Source organism: Lactuca virosa, chromosome 4 (genome assembly GCF_052849685.1).
Source record: "Lactuca virosa cultivar CGN04683 chromosome 4, Lactuca_virosa_CGN04683_v6, whole genome shotgun sequence".
In the NCBI taxonomy this organism is placed as follows: Eukaryota; Viridiplantae; Streptophyta; class Magnoliopsida; order Asterales; family Asteraceae; genus Lactuca; species Lactuca virosa.
In genome coordinates this window covers 290,362,305-290,379,354 of record NC_136429.1, presented here as the reverse complement: position 1 = coordinate 290,379,354, position 17,050 = coordinate 290,362,305, and the positions used below count along the sequence as shown (strand labels likewise).

General features: G+C 36.6%; 1 protein-coding gene across 1 annotated transcript; it reads left to right on the top strand.

Annotated features, from left to right (window-relative positions):
* Window positions 1-9,456: 9,456 nt before the first annotated feature.
* Window positions 9,457-16,792, top strand: LOC145108379 (bifunctional aspartokinase/homoserine dehydrogenase, chloroplastic-like). Its single transcript, XM_079045399.1, has 20 exons — window positions 9,457-9,598; window positions 10,310-10,403; window positions 10,533-10,694; window positions 11,108-11,178; window positions 11,271-11,645; window positions 11,727-11,815; window positions 12,613-12,916; window positions 12,995-13,047; window positions 13,623-13,837; window positions 13,913-14,000; window positions 14,243-14,356; window positions 14,460-14,558; window positions 14,636-14,830; window positions 14,907-14,989; window positions 15,068-15,293; window positions 15,371-15,516; window positions 15,606-15,741; window positions 15,806-15,889; window positions 16,139-16,231; window positions 16,313-16,792. Exons 3-20 carry the CDS (start codon window positions 10,552-10,554, stop codon window positions 16,559-16,561), a joined length of 2,763 nt encoding a protein of 920 aa, XP_078901525.1. The 5' UTR covers window positions 9,457-9,598; window positions 10,310-10,403; window positions 10,533-10,551; the 3' UTR covers window positions 16,562-16,792.
* Window positions 16,793-17,050: the final 258 nt, after the last annotated feature.

The following is a 17,050-nucleotide window of genomic DNA, read 5'->3' as shown; positions in this document are numbered from 1 at the left end:
ATGTACGGAACCCTTGTAACATATGCTACCACTTGGATAAGATTACTCCTTCTAAATCATATTACATCAAAAACTCATTTTTGATGCTCATTGTCTCTAAATTGACTTGCCCGGATCTACGGGCGTTACAATTATCTCCCCTTAGGATGATTACGTCCCGGAATCATTAACGAAACAGGACTTGTATAATGACTCCATACATTATCTCTTCATCCTAGTTAATAGATGTAACTTCTATGTTGCTTCGAACGAGTATCTAACTCTTGGACTCCTTGACTGCAGGCGGTGCTCGATCTTGCACCTGCTCCCTATCTCACGTTAGACTCCAAATTATGACCTTCAGTCACAATCCCGATCCTTACTGGAGACTCCCTCTTCTTCTTAACAAACTTAAGATAAGTTCTTTTATTACTACAATGGATTGATGTGTCATATTATAATAACCTATCATTGTATGTTGCAAAGCTTAGACTCAGGTCTCTTAGAGTCAAATTCCGGAATGGAATATACCTACTTTCATGTTCTAATGTGATATGATCACATTTTAGTATGTAACATTTCAAGCTACAAGCTTCTTACTCCAATAACGATTGCAATACTTCTATTGATTGCTTCGCTTATATTTTACTTCAATCTTTTGGCTTAAGTTGGATGCTACATCGATCTTGGTTCTATGAACCATGTAACAGACTCATCTTAGTCGGACTCGATTTGATATGACCACTAGGGTCAAAATAATCATCTGTCTTAGTCATTACCGAAACAATGGTAATGACATACACAAACAAAACGGAATCAATTACTAGCTTCTTGGTAACCTTGTGACTTTCCCTGATCCAAGTGTGAGTCATGTGCTTCCGGTAGTATAGGCCTCTACTACCATTCACACCTACTCATACTCGTCCCAAGTATTGTCTCGCAGTTTTCCATGTCACCATACAAGAAGACCACATAACAATTTAACACACCAGATAACAAAACGGAGGTTTTATATTATTCCTTGAAATGATTACATAGGTGTTCAAGTTTACCCTAAACTATGCCTCTAGTAGGATACATCATACGATACTATGGCTACTGCATAACTCGATCTTCAGATACAAACTCCTCATCCTCGATTTCTCGCGTCGTTTTCTGCCTCGTCAAGGATCATGTGGAATGCCCTTGGCCTTGGTGGCGTTTCTGGCCTTGCTGCCTCATTTTTCTTCGGGCAGTCTTTAGAAACATGCCCTTCTTTATTACATCTGTAGCACACCCTCTTGTTGGATGCGCACTTGCTTGCGTAATGCCCTGTCTTTCCACATTTGTAGCAAGTCACCTCCTCGCTACATTTCCCGACGTGTTTCTTTTTACACTTCTCGCACCACTTAGCTTCAACTCCTCCTCCTCCAGTCTTTGAGAATTTCCTTTCTTTGTTGGATTTTGAAGATCCTTCATACTTCCTTTTCTCGCCAACTTCAGCTCTCTCCAGACCCTTTTCCCTAATCTGGGTCTCAACATTCCTGGCTGCTCTAACGGCTGTTTTCAAGGTAGTTGCCATTTTGACTGTTGGGCCAAAGTCTGTGGGCAGTCCGTTAGCAAACCTATCGATCTTGGAGAGTTCAGTAGGCACCAAGTAGGGGAATAGCTTCATCCTCTAGGTGAATGCGGTGGCATACTCATCCACACTCATCTTTCCTTTCTTCAGGTTCTGAAATTCGTTGTTTAGGTCTATCATATCTATCTCTGAGCAGTACTGCATTTTCAACTGCTCCACGAGTTCTTCCCAAGACATTCGCATGGCTTCTCCTCGTAGCATTGTATCTACCAACAACTTCCACCAACTTAGCACTCCAGTCTTTAGTTGTCTGACTGCAAAGACGGTCTTTTGCTTGTCGCTACAGTCACAGCTCTCAAACACCATCTCCATTTTGGAGATCTAGTCCATAATCTCAACCAGCTTCGGGCTTCCAGAAAGGCCTGGTGGCTTGGCTCCCAAGAAGTTCTTATACATTCGTCCATTCTTGTCATTTCCCCTCTCCGGGCCATTCCTTTGTTCTCCTTGAGTCCCAACTTGACTCACAGGGCGGCTATAGTTCCCTTCCTCCGATTGCTCGGGAATCAGCTCAGGTTGCTCAATGGGCATGGTAGGTTCGTCCCTACTTTCATGTAACATCCTCCTCATTTCTTCCCTTTGTTCAGCTAACATAGCCCGAATCATGGCTTGTACTCCAGCCATGGTGATTGGTTCAGGTGCAGCTTCTACTACAACAGGTATTTGCTCAATCACTGGGGGCTGTTGATTCCTATTTCCATTTGCGTTCCCGACTCCACTTCTGGTTCTTGCCATTTTGATCTATACACCAATTCAGACGTTCGGTGTGTAATGACGAGAATTAAGATAGGAAAGATTTTATTTACGATCGACGTGTAAATTTCCCTATCACTCCAAAAAGTTACATGCCAGTTCTAATACCGTAATTATACGTTTAGAAATCTGAACACATAAAGTTTCCAGATCCGGTCTGCAATAGACCATAGATTCGATCATATTATGCATATCATAAATCATTTAGCACATAAAAGCATATTAGGCATTTTCCCTAGATAAGCTAGTGCTTGTGTCTATTTAGGTGTACTTCCTAAAATATATTAGACACACTCCTCACGATCATCGCTTAACATTCTAAGTTTAAGTATAGAAATAAATCCATATTCCTAGTTCGCTTAAACTAATGCTCTGATACCAACTGTGACATCCCCATTTTCACGGCCAGAAAATACCGATTATGTTTATGCTTTATAAAAATCAGAGTACTTCTTTTAATAAAAATGTTGCGGAATTTGTTCCCAGTAAAACATGATAAATACGGTATCAAAGCATTTCCGAAGAAATGTATTTTTATTCATTTTTAAAACATTTGGGATGTCATCGTCAATACAGAAACATAAGCATAAACAGAACTTACATTCATTTACACTAGTGATCTACATCTCTTTTAAATCTCTCAGTGTAATGTAACTTCATATCGACACCTGTGATAGAAATAAGCTGGAGTGGGTCAGGTTGGGAAACCTGGTGAGTACATAGGGTTTTCAACCCATAATAATATAATTACTATGTTTAAACATCAAACAATCAACCCAATTACCCATACCCATTATCTTCTCTACTCTTAAGAATCTACCCTAAGAATCAATTATTCCTCGTTCATTCATTCCTTAGGATCATCCTAAGGAATCGGCACGAAGTCCATCGTCACCGGGGTTTAGACACTAAGTCTGCATAGTCGCCAGGATTTATACAACAGGCACAAAGTCCGCATAGTCGCCAGGGTTTAGGCACTAAGTTTGCATAGTCGCCAGGGTTTATACAACAGGCACTAAGTCCGCATAGTCGCCAGGGTTTTGGCACCAAGTCTGCATGATCGCCAAGGTTTAGAGTACACCGGGTGAACACATCGTTCACAACACCTACAGGTTGCGAGCCTGCTAGTGTTCCACTAGACTGTCTAGAATAGTCCGCGGTTGTCATCCATACTCTGCTAGATGACGGGGCCAGCATTTGGGAACAAGGCTTCTCACATCGTCCACCTCTCACCCTTACCTCATGGTCTATATCACCTCTCAACTCATCATCCAACTCATATTTCATCTACCCATGTTTTACCCAACATATTATGTAGATATAAATACATATACAGTTTAAATCATATAAAATTTGTATAAAATCGTTCATCCAGCATAGATAGCAAGTATACATATAATATGCACACATAGCACGTAATTTATATAACATACTTCATATCTATGTGTAAGATGAAAGTAACTATGCACTCACTTGGTAAGATGGTGACTCGGTACTCGGACAACACTTCGTTATCTCAAAACAATTTTCCCTTGACAAAACCTAGTATCAATACCACTAGGGTTTAGTCTTTCGTTAACCGCGACTAATTAATAGTCTAACTATTATTACTATTATATAAGCGTTAAGCAACACTCTTATATAACTCATAATAATAGCCCAAATAATTATTTTAAGGTCCTAATAATGTTACTATAATTAATTAGAAGCTATATTAAAAATAGTGTAGGAGTAGCTCACTTACAGCGGGTTTTCTCGAAAACCGGGCTTCGCTTGGAGCAGCGTTTCCGAACCGAAAGACCCTTTTTTCTCGGGACTTCGGGAGCCTCGGGGCTTCCTTCAGGTGCTAGGGGGTTTCCCTAGGTTTTAGGGGGGTTGGAATGGGTTAGAGAGAGAAAGAAGTTAGAGAGAGAAGTGCTTTTGGAGTGAAGAAGTCGGCAGCCTCACACTTCTATTTATAGTGGCTGAACCTCAGACTACGCTGGGCGTAACTTCGGATAAGGCCGCTACGTGGCGATCTCCAGATGGTGCGATGTGGACGCCTCGGAACCACATGAGACCGAAGTAAGCTGGGCGTACTACATTTCAGACGCTGGGCGTAATGCGAAGGGTGGCGTGTCACTCATCCGAAGCGGGTCCTCCGATCAGCAATGGACGGTCCAGATCGAGCCACGCCATCACTATTCGCACCAGCTTCGCAAATTCGAGTTCCAACTTCAAAAATTCGTATCTTCCTCATACGAGCTCCGTTTTCGATGTTCTTTATATCCACGCGTAGTCGGGAACGTATTCTACAACTTTCGTTTAGACTCCGTTGGCTAATTTTGACTTTATTTTAAAGTTATACTTTAACAGGCCGGGACATGATTGGTCCGTTAAAAATTCATAACTCCTTCATCCGACGTCCGTTTTCGTTTGTCTTTTTATCGTTACGCTACTATTAACGAGATCTTCGATTCTCGTTTAGGTTGTGTCGGTTAAAAACCGCTCGATCTAATATTCGAACTTCGGGTTGTACACTGCTAAGCCGAAACTTCGAAAAATCATAACTTCCTCATACGAAGTCAGATTTGGGCGTTCTTTTTATGGACACTCTCGGTTTAACATATTCTATGACTTTTTTTAGATCGCTAAGGCTAAAAGTCACTCTATCGTAAATTCACTATTTACGCTTCCCGGTGCCGTGCCGGTTTTGCTGTAAAACTTCGACGGACCATAACTTCTTCGTTATAACTCAGATTTCGGCGTTCTTTATATGTACGGAACCCCTGTAACATATGCTACCACTTGGATAAGATTACTCCTTCTAAGTAATCTTCCATCAAAAACTGATTTTTGATGCTCATTGTCTCTAAATTGACTAGCCCGGATCTACGGGCGTTACACTTTTTGACTTTACCATTTCTTAGATTTCTCAGGTAGTCAGGGCAGCTTCGCAACCAATGCCCCTTCTCTTAGCAATAGAAACAAACAGACTCTTTTGGAATGGTACACGGGACAATCTCAGACTTATCCTTTCCATTTCCCTTGGAAAGAGAAATCTTTTTTGGACTTCCAATGTTTCCATTGTCAATGTCCATGGAAGTTTGGGAAGTAGATCTTCCAATCAAATTTGCATTACCAGTGCGCCAAATCATTGTTGATTCAGTAACAATTAGCAAATAGGTAAGATCGATAAGGGACATGTCGCGGTCTGTCATATTGTAATCTTTAACGAACTCACCATATGACTTAGGAAGTGATTAAAGAACCAAGTCAAAAACCAACTTCCTTGACACAACGACTCCTAACATTTCCAGCCTATCAATGTGTGACTTCATCTCCAAGACATGTGCACACATAGACCTTCCATCTTGGTGTTTGCTAGCCAAAAGGGCTTGAGTGACCTTGAACTTTTCAAGTCTTTGAACTTGTGGGTTAGGGAGAATTATTGGAGGAGGTGGAGGAGGTGAAGTATGATATTGTGGAATATCACCTTCATGTGGAAAGCTTTTTCCATTGGATTCAGAAAGACCATAGTTGTCTGAACTAGACATCTACAATGGGAGAAATTCAAGTTAGTTGATTTATGTCCTTAATATAACACCCACAATGAAATATTAAGGCTAGGATCCAACACAATATTCTATAATTCGGAAGAGGGATGCCGTAATCCAATTGTAAAATATTTGAAGGTAGGTAAATGACGATTTACCAATTTCCACCATGAAAAACGAAAAATGAATTTTAGGTTTTAAATGAAATGAAATTCCTAGATCTTTTGAGATTCATTGAACTTTTCAATGACATTTTTAAATCTCGATTGTGCCCTTCAAGTTTGTGACTGAGATGCCGAGGATCACAAACAAGGTGTGAATAACCATGCAAATGTGCTTAGTACTCTTAATGTTACAAATCACCTAATCAATGTGCCGATTAACCACACACGCTCCATTGATCTATGATTAACATCAAGCTACCCTTTGCCACACTTTCCAGTCCAAGATTAGTGTGCTGGTTAACCACACACGCTCTGCTAACGACTTAGCAAAGTGCAAAGTGCAATTTCATGGAATAGCACCATTTTCACATTTTTCCTAAAGTAACTAAGATTGGGAATTCAATAAAAGTTTAGTTACTTAATAATCATCATTATACTTTTAACGAGAATTAATGTCCTATCCTACCCGTTCGGCTAACGACCCTCCACCACTCAAGGAAGCGGTGGGTGAGAGTGGACACCCATTAAACTGCCATTTTATAGGCAGTAACCTTATACCCCCTTATAGACTGGCTTCGTGAATGAGGCCTACTAACGGTAATACTGACCTTTTACTTATACATATATAATATATTAAACTTTTAATTTTATATAATATAAATGTGTATTTTATACATTTAAAATACTTGGTAGTTTAATCTATTAATAAATTAAACTTTTAATTTAATTAATCTTAAACCATGTTATTATGAATTTATTAAACTTCTCTTTTAATTAAACACTTTAATTAATTTAATAAAGTCCATAATGTGTAATTGAACTATTCAAAGCATCTAGGTTATTAAAAATTCAAAATTAAAACTATTTTATTAATTTTTAAATTATGAACCCAAGAGATGCATCTTTTGAAACCTTTCAATTACTTGATGTTTTAGAATTCAATATTACATAATTTGAGACTCTTCAAATACCAAAACTTGAGGGCAAATTTTGTAACTCTTGGAAAACCTTTGAGTTCCAAATTTGATGACACATTTTTGTAACTCCTTAAAACCTTTGAGTTCCAAAACTTTGATGGCAAATTTGTAACTCTCCAAGACTCTTGAACTCCATAACTTATGAGTTAATGTTATTTAAATGGATTAAACTTTTCATGTTTCATAACTTGAGGACAAGTTATGGAACTCATTAAAAAACATTTAGATCAATTCCAACAAATAAAAAGTATCATATAATTCATGATTGATCTAACCTAACTCATAGCAAGACAATTCATATCAAATAATACAAATAATTAACTTAATTATTTTAAGTTTTGACAATTGTCCTTTAATTGGATGAGGATCATCATTAACCAATCAGAAAATACATTTTTTATGATTACAAAAACAGTTTGTGGTAATGATCCTAGTCCAATTCTGGCCAAAAACTCGAAATTCTGCAACCAGAGCCATCTACTCGACGAGTGCATGAACCTGACTCGTCGAGTTGCCCTTTTACTGAGTGGACTCGGCGAGTTCATCAGTCAGAGACCAGAAAATCGATTTTTTCAACTTTGAAAATTAACAAGCATCAAATATAACAGAAAACAATCCTAGACTCTGATACCACTGTTGGGTTTTAAGCACTATAAGACTCCTATGGTGCACATGAAACCCTAGATGCTTTGGATATATGTTTTCTCTAATTATACATGCATTTTCAATTTTCCAAAGCATACATCCTAACTAGCATACAATGGAGGATATACAATACAAAACTCATAGTTAGATGAATACCTCTTGATGTAGTTGTAGTTCTTGGCCTTTGAAAGCTTTACCACCTCAAGTGTGATGCCTCTAATGTGCCACAAACACCAAATGCAAGAGGAGGCTTGAGAGAATAAACTAGTTAGCACAAAATCAATATCAAACTCTTAGAATGATAGGTGCGGCCGATTTTGACTCTAGGGGATTCCTTTTATAGTGTAACAAATGCTAGGGTTACATCTTTGTAAACCCTAATGCACCATGACCTTTCATATTACTTAGGCTTCATGGGTTAAACCTCCATGGACTATCCATGGACTATCACATTGGTTTAGCCCATCCTAAATAACCATGGATCATTGGCCCACACTATAAGAATCATTGATTTACTTAATCAGTCCCTGTATATTTAATTAGTCTCTTTTGATCACTAAATTAATTCCAAATTAATTCTTGATCAATACTAATTAAATAATATGATTTCTCAATTAATATATTATACTTATAATACATTAATAAATCACAAATAGCCTTATTCTCAAAAGTCCATCCTATCAAATTGCACTGGTGAAGGCAACCCAAAAGGGCCATGCTACAATCGGGTCAAGTACATCCCAGTTATAGTTATGGGCTTAGACACTAAATCCAACACTTAGACCATCAACATCCTTCTTGTACAAATGTGGAAACTCAGACCATAAACAAAGGCAATGTAATTTGTGTTGTATAACATATATAACAATGATCGCCAATCACCCACTACCATCACCAATCACCAATCACCACCACATCACCTACCGTCATCACTAATAACCACCACCAAACCCCTTAAACACCACCATCCACCATCCACCTGGCGCCAAAAACCATCACCATCACTAATACTAACACCACCATATCACCCTACAAATCACCTGCCATCAGAAAACAACCACAACAACCATCGCCACCACGACCACCATTTTCAAATCCCTAAAAAAACCAAACCCTAAATGAAAATGAAAACCATACATTATAAATTAAATAGAAGCCAACAAATGACGGAGGAATGGCGGTGTCGTGGCCGAGCTACATGAGAGAGAGAGAGTACAAAGTTTCATGATGTTGCCATAGGTGAGAAAGAGTAGCCGTTGTGGCCTTTGTACTAAATTTCTTTCTAATGATGTCGAAGGTGAGAGAGATAGACGTGAGAAAGACATAGTTGTGTAAAGGCGGGTGGTGAGATGCCGAATACATAGAGGGACAAAGTTGTATTGAGGCCGAAGCCTCTCTGTGTTGCTATTTCCAATAATTTACAAAAAGAAGGTTCTCTGTTTTATGAATAAATGTCAACATAAATGAGTCAATCTCATGATTTTATACATACTTAACGAAACATCTTTCAGGAGTTAACCTCAGGGACCACCAATGCAACTTTTGGATACCAAACCGTTAAGCCATGTCAAAAACTCAAAACTTAGAGTAAAAATGTAAATTTGACCAAACCAAGGGGAGCAAAACTGCAATTTACTCATACAGAATTTCAAATCTAGTGTCGTGTCACAGCACATGTTTAATGTTTTTATTCATTTCAGTAAATAAAAAGTTGTGGTGTTTGATGAACTTGGCAAAACATAATCTCGTCCCTTGATTATTACATATGTGACCCTCTTATTTATGTGAGACAAAGACACACGAGGCATTGACACTTCTAACCCTAGCTCAGTCGCTCCATCATTCGTTGTTCGCTGGAAAACCTATCCACCTCGGTACCTCTCAATCATCGCTGATAGCTCCTCTCACCTCTGCACTGGAATCAATCAGGTATGTTTAGTGTTCTCTCAATTTCTCTCTTCTCTCTTCTCCATCGGACCAGCAGACCATTCTCTCAGCTCCTCTGATTAAGTTTCACTGATTTGTATATCAATTCTTGATATGTGATTATGCTTGCTATACTCAATTACTTGCTTTAAATAAATGATTAGCTTGTTCTTGGACACACATTGTTAGTTAAATTTTTGGTTCATTCAAGCAATATGCAATCTTTTAAATGTGTATGTAAAAACTTAGAAACCACGAGCAGCTAGAAATAGAAAAGAAAATAAAGAATAGAAAAGAGAAGAAATTGTAGCTAGAAAGAGAAAAGAAAAGAAAGAATAGAGAATAGAAAAGAAAGTGTGAGAGAAGATCAAGCAACGGCTTTTTGTGCTGTTCCCTCGCCGTCTTCATCTGGTCGGACTTGTGTTAACGGTAGCTGTAAGTGCATTCTGAGTAATCTACAACCTCAATCTAACGTCGCTGTTATCTTCAATTTGGATTTAAGCTTGTGATGTGTAAGACTACTGTAGTCGCATACTGGTTGGCAATATGTGTTATTAATGCATTATTAAATTGGTTTCTCCACTAAAACCTTGTTCTCTGTTCTGTGTTCTCCGTTTTCTATTGTAGTACAATTTTAGCATCCTCTTTCTTATGTATGATCCGATTTTGTAAATTGATCTTGTTTGTTTGTTGTTTCTAACTTTGGGGTGATAGGTATTTGAAAAACTGGGATTTAGTTGCTGTCAATTTTGATCATATCACACTGCCCTAATTATCCTCCCCTCATACTGTTGCCACCTAACTACAGGTAAGACTTGATCATTTCAGTAGAAAGCAGAAATCATTTTCAAGTTACAGATTTCCCAAACTAAAATCACAATGGTTGCCAAACAATACCTTACTGATTCAGCTCCACCTTCTTATCTTCTTGTTACAGTTTTGGTTGTTGAGAAAGAATGGCATTCTCAACTCCAATTTCATCATCATATTTACCTAGAGTCTACTCTCAGTTATCAGCACATGAAGCAACCTCAGAGACAAAGTCTAGGATTTGCTTATCGAATGCATCCTCTCTCCTTCAACGCACTTTGACTTACAAGTAAGTATTTCACTTATGACTTTGTTGTTTGATGCTAGAAACTCATGGAGACATCTTACTGCATAAGTGTAAGCAAAAATACCAATTACACAGGTGTTTCTCAGTTAAATTTATGCATGTAAGTTTTTGAAAACAACCTATCATATCCCTTAGTTTTTTTACAAGTGTTCATTGTTCTTGAAATGAGTACAATCTTAAGCTAATTAAGGTTGTTTCTACATGTGAGTTTTTTTGCCACTTTGAGACATACTTTGGGCAACTGATTTTGTTGCACTTATCAATATACTATTCTTCAACCTCTTTCTGAGTGTTTATATAATCTATACAGTACACACTTTCTTTTTCACTTCCCTTTGATCTCCTCTTTAGCTGCTGTTAAAGCTCTAAAGTTATGCATGTAACTTGCAATTCAGAGCAGGTTTTCCTTCTCATTTGGAAAGAAGAGAGTCCTTCAACTTCAAAGTTTCTGCTTCAGTGACAACAGGTCCACCTTTCATCCAGCTTTTTCTCACATAGTTTATATGTTTTCTTTTCGCCTATTTCATTTCTTCTTTTTCTTCTTTATCAATTTATCAGATGTTTCAACACCCGAACTCCCTGTCACACCTTCAGTTGTCAAAGGTGACACTTGGTCAATCCATAAATTTGGTGGCACATGTGTGGGAACTTCTGAAAGAATCTATAATGTTGCCAAGATTGTTACAGAAGACAATTCTGAAAGAAAGCTGGTTGTTGTGTCTGCAATGTCTAAAGTTACAGATATGATGTATGATCTTATTGAAAAAGCACAATCACGTGATGATTCATATGAATTGGCACTTGATGCTGTTTTTGAAAAACACAAGGCAACTGCACTTGATCTGCTTGATGGGGAGGAGCTTTCTAGTTTCTTGTCTATTTTGAGCATTGACATCAGTAATCTCAAAGCAATGCTACGTGCTATTTATATAGGTTTTTTTTTACCTCTTTTCTCATTTCCTTCCTTTTATGTGTTCAAAAGTATTTAATGATTATTTTCTTTATGTTGTTCAGCTGGACATGTGACAGAATCTTTTTCCGATTTTGTTGTTGGTCATGGAGAGTTATGGTCTGCTCAGATATTGTCATCTGTCCTCAGAAAGGTGCCTTTTTTTTTTTTTCCTGTTGAATATACTTGAAATATAAGGGGGGTGTTGGCAGAATGTTTTTAGAAGGAACAGAATCTGTCAAAAGAATTGGAATATGAAGGAATTGTAACCTATCACACATTTGGAAGGCAAGAAATGGAATGAATGTAATAATAAGAACTGAATAATTTCTAAATTTTTACTTATAGCTAAAGTTTTCATTATATCTAGGGATAATTACAAAAATGACCAAAATTGGTTGCCCCATTTAACAAATTTACCACCTTTTTGGCCAATATAAAAAAATGACCTCTTATTTCAAAGAGTCATTTGTGGAATTTTTGAAATTTTGCCAAACTACTTTTACTTCCAAAAGCTACAAGATCCTCTTTTTCTTTTTTTTTTTTTAGAAAAAGTTGTTTTCGATTTTTATTATGTGAAATGGTATCACCATTTTGTTATTACATATAATACATTTCACAAAATATGATTCTTTAAATTTTCTTTTGTAGTCTTCAATTCACAAAATGTATATTGCAGAATGAGTTGTCATTTTGCTATAAGGGTCAAAAAGTTGGTAAAGGAACCCTACCGTTTTGGTCATTTTTGTGATTATCGCCCAAGGGCATTTTGGTCTTCTAATAAAAAACCGAAAAATAATTGAATTCCTTCCGCCCACCCCTCGGAATGCTGAAATCCATCAAACATGGAATTTGAAGGATCCGTTGCCATGGAATGGAATCTTGAATTCCATTTCCATCTCTCTCTCTCTCTCTCTCTTAAAAAAATATATATATTTGTTTCTGTATCAGGGTGGGGTAGATTGTAACTGGATGGACACACGGGATGTTCTGATTGTGACACCTGCTGGATCCAATCAAGTTGACCCTGATTACACTGAATCAGAAAAAAGACTTGAGAAGTGGCTTTCACAAAATCCTTCAAAGGCAGTTGTTGCTACTGGTTTTATAGCTAGCACCCCTCAAAATATTCCCACAACTTTAAAAAGAGATGGAAGTGATTTCTCTGCTGCTATCATGGGTGCTTTATTTAGGGCACGCCAAGTCACCATTTGGACAGATGTTGATGGTGTCTATAGTGCAGATCCTAGAAAAGGTCAGAATATTTTTACTTTTTTTTATTCAGATTAATCAAATCGAAATGTTTCTCAACAACATACAAAATCTTTTGCAGTTAGTGAGGCTGTGATTTTGAATAACTTGTCTTATCAAGAGGCATGGGAAATGGTAATCTTATTCTTCTCTTTCTGTTTTATAATCATACCCTTTTTGGGTCTTCTTAGATGCTGTTTCTTTTTAACTTAATGAGCTTAATGAAATGAGTTAAGCACTTAATCTGGCTTAATGTATCAAGACACCAATTATGTGCTTCCAAATTCATCACGTTAAAGTTGATGAATATTGTGAAAATTGATGTAAAAGTAAAATGGTCGTTTGATATTTTAGCGGTGTTTGGGATTTCATTTAAAAACAACTTATTGACTTTTTGAAAAGTCAATAAGTTAAAAAAAGTGTTTGGCAAAATGAAAAGGACTTTTAAAATAACTTCTCATTAAGATTTCTAACTTATCAAAACTCCTTTTAATTTTTTGGGTTGTAAAAGACAAATACCCCTTAAAACATATATAAGCTAAGAAAAACACTTTTTAAAAAAACAACTTATTGACTTATTGACTTATTGACTTTTCCCACTATAAAAACGCTTACATCATTACTCATTTAGTCACTTTATCCATACACGACTTAATGTGAAAAAAGGACAAAACTGCCCTTTAATTTTGTTTATAACTTGGGTGATGCAGTCATATTTTGGGGCAAATGTTTTACATCCAAGAACTATCATTCCAGTGATGCGATATGACATTCCCATTGTTATAAGAAACATCTTCAACCTATCTGCACCTGGAACAAAGATTTCAAGATCACCTGTTAATGAAATTGAAGACAAAAAGAATTTGGTAACATATGTAAAAGGGTTTGCAACAATAGACAATTTGGCCCTTGTCAATGTTGAGGGGTGAGTTTTTTCTTTCATTTTGTGTCCACTTTATCATTTTCTTTTCCAAATTAATAATTAAAATTTTTGAATCAGAACTGGAATGGCTGGTGTTCCGGGTACAGCAAGTGCCATTTTTGCTGCTGTAAAAGATGTTGGAGCTAATGTCATCATGATTTCTCAGGTCTTTATCTCACTCTATCTTTTTATTTAAGTACACATAAAAAGGGTATTTTGGTCTTTTTTAATGAAAAAGACGAATGAATAGAATCCCTTCCTCCCATCCCTAGGAATGGTGAAATTCATCAAACATGGAATCTGAAGGAATTGAATTCCATCCATATAGCAACCAAAAAACCATGGAATGGAATCCAAAATTCCAAACCCATCAAATTATTTATTTTTAAATTTATTGTTTTATATCAGGCTAGCAGTGAACATTCTGTCTGCTTTGCTGTTCCTGAGAAGGAAGTGAAAGCAGTTGCAAAGGCATTAGAGGCCAGATTTCGTCAAGCTTTAAGTGCTGGACGTCTTTCTCAGGTGTTGACTTTTTTTAGTTGACCTTTTTATAAAAAAAAAATATTCAACTCCAATTTTCACCAACTTTTTACGTAACAAATGTTAAATTACATTTTTGGGACAGGTGGCAGTGATTCCAAACTGTAGCATTCTTGCAGCAGTTGGCCAGAAAATGGCAAGTACTCCAGGTGTCAGTGCAACTCTATTCAATGCACTTGCAAAGGTAACGCCTTTTTTAATTCAAAACATATACATATAATATAACATGATATTTAATTATAATAATTTGTTGAAATTCAGGCTAATATTAATGTGAGGGCTATAGCACAAGGGTGCTCTGAATACAACATCACTGTAGTTGTGAAAAAGGAAGATTGTGTAAGAGCCTTAAGAGCAGTTCATTCAAGATTCTATCTTTCAAAAACATCAATAGCTGTGGGTATTATTGGGCCTGGGCTTATTGGTGCCACTTTACTTAATCAGCTTAGAGAACAGGTATATTTTAGATTTTATATCATTTCTTATTAATTGCTTCTGAATGTGAACATTTATAACTTACATCTTTTTTCAGGCAGCAGTGCTGAAGGAAAAATCCAACACAGATTTACGTGTCATGGGAATCCTTGGATCGAAGAAAATGCTGCTGAGTGACACGTAGGTTTTCATTTGTTAAAAATTTCATTAATCATTATATAGATATTAATTTTTAATTTTTTGATTTTGGTGATGTAGGGGTATTGATCTTTCTACATGGAAAGAAGTTCACAAGGAGAAAGGAGAAAAAACTGATTTAGAAAAATTTGTTCAACATGTTCATGGGAATCACTTTATTCCCAACACAGTAATTGTAGATTGTACAGCAAGTACTGATGTAGCAGATCACTACCATGACTGGTTGCGAGAAGGAATTCATGTCATTACCCCAAATAAGAAGGCCAATTCCGGACCACTTGATAAGGTAACAAACACTATTGACTATGGAATGTAATCACTCATTCCATTCCATTGTTTCGTCATTCTTGTTGTTCAATGCAGTATTTGAAGCTGAGAGCTCTTCAAAGGCAATCATTTACTCATTACTTTTATGAAGCCACTGTTGGAGCTGGTCTTCCAATCATGCATACTTTACGAGATTTACTTCAAACAGGGGATAAGATTGTACGCATTGAAGGAATTTTCAGGTCAATTCTCTTTCTTATTTATATATGTTAAAAAGACCATTATACCCTCCGTTATATTTTAAAATCATAATTTATTTATGTGATTGCAGTGGGACATTGAGTTATATATTCAACAATTTTGTTGATGCAAGAGCCTTTAGTGAAGTAGTGATGGAGGCAAAAGCAGCAGGTTACACTGAGCCTGACCCCAGGGATGATCTTGCTGGGACAGATGTCGCCAGAAAGGTTTTTATTTATTTATTTATTTATTTTTTTTCTGTACAAATATATAAATTATAATATATTGCAGGTGATAATTCTTGCTAGAGAATGTGGTTTAAATCTTGAACTTTCAGATATCCCTGTTCAGAGCCTTGTGCCAGATCCATTAAAGGTGAGAATACAATTACTTTTTTTTTTTTTTTTTTTTTTTTTTAATAAAAAAACCATTAATACTGTAAATCACACTTTTCGCTTCCATCTTTGTTTCAAGTTTTACAAAAACAGTCCCTAAAACGAACATCCAACCTTTTTTTCATCCCTAAAAGTATACTTCCAAACCTTTAAAGAAAAGCACAATAAACCCTTTGTGAAATGACCACTTTACCCTCATTTACATTTGTAACTTTTTGTTGAGTGTCAGGGAAGTGCATCAGTGGATGAGTTTTTGCAGCAGCTACCATCTTTCGACACAGACATAGCTGAAAAGCAACAAGCTGCAGAGGAAGCAGGAGAAGTCAGTAACTTTTCCTTTTATCTTGTATAACTGTATTCACCTTGTTATACTGATACTGATACTGATACTGGTTATTGTCAGGTGTTGAGATACGTTGGGGTTGTGGATGTAACGAACCAAAAAGGAGTTGTGGAGTTAAGAAGATACAAGAAAAAACATCCGTTTGCACAGCTTTCGGGTTCTGACAACATCATTGCTTTTACAACAGAAAGGTACAACAAACAGCCTTTGATTGTGCGGGGCCCGGGTGCTGGAGCTGAAGTTACAGCAGGTGGAGTTTTTAGTGACCTGTTACGCCTCGCATCAAATCTTGGTGCCCCTTCATGTTAAGTTAATTATGGTTGTTTTGAATTTTGGTTATATATAATAAGGGGAATCCGGCCTGGTTTTATCTACAATAAGGTGTTTAAGGATTTTAGTTTAGGTGGGTATGTTAGGAGAATGGTTGGAAAACTCACTGTTGTAATGGTGTTTTTTTTTTTTTTACTGTGTTTGTTTATGAAAACAAAATTTCACATCAGGTGAATGGGTTAGTAAAACAAGGGTCATCTTAAATATGAACGTCCATCTATACTCGTCGCATGACGTGGGGCCTAGATATATGCCACTTATTAGGTTTCATTTAGATGAAATAAGGCTTATGAAAGATGGTTTGAAACCAAAACCCAACAAAAATGTTAGGTTTTTTTTTTTTTTTTTTTTTTATTTATTTTGGAAAAACCAAACCATCGGTTTTTTTGGTTTTTCAATTAATACTCATTTTAAGGTTTTTCCATTAATATATTATTGGATTTGGCTCATTGATTTTAAAAGCTCATA

Excerpts from the sequence above, each read along its gene's own strand:
- LOC145108379 (XM_079045399.1), top strand. The coding sequence starts at position 10,552 with ATGGCATTCTCAACTCCAATTTCATCATCATATTTACCTAGAGTCTAC. Across the intron at positions 11,816-12,612 it reads TGTCATCTGTCCTCAGAAAG|GGTGGGGTAGATTGTAACTG; the intron begins GTGCCTTTTTTT and ends TTTCTGTATCAG. Across the intron at positions 12,917-12,994 it reads TAGTGCAGATCCTAGAAAAG|TTAGTGAGGCTGTGATTTTG; the intron begins GTCAGAATATTT and ends AATCTTTTGCAG.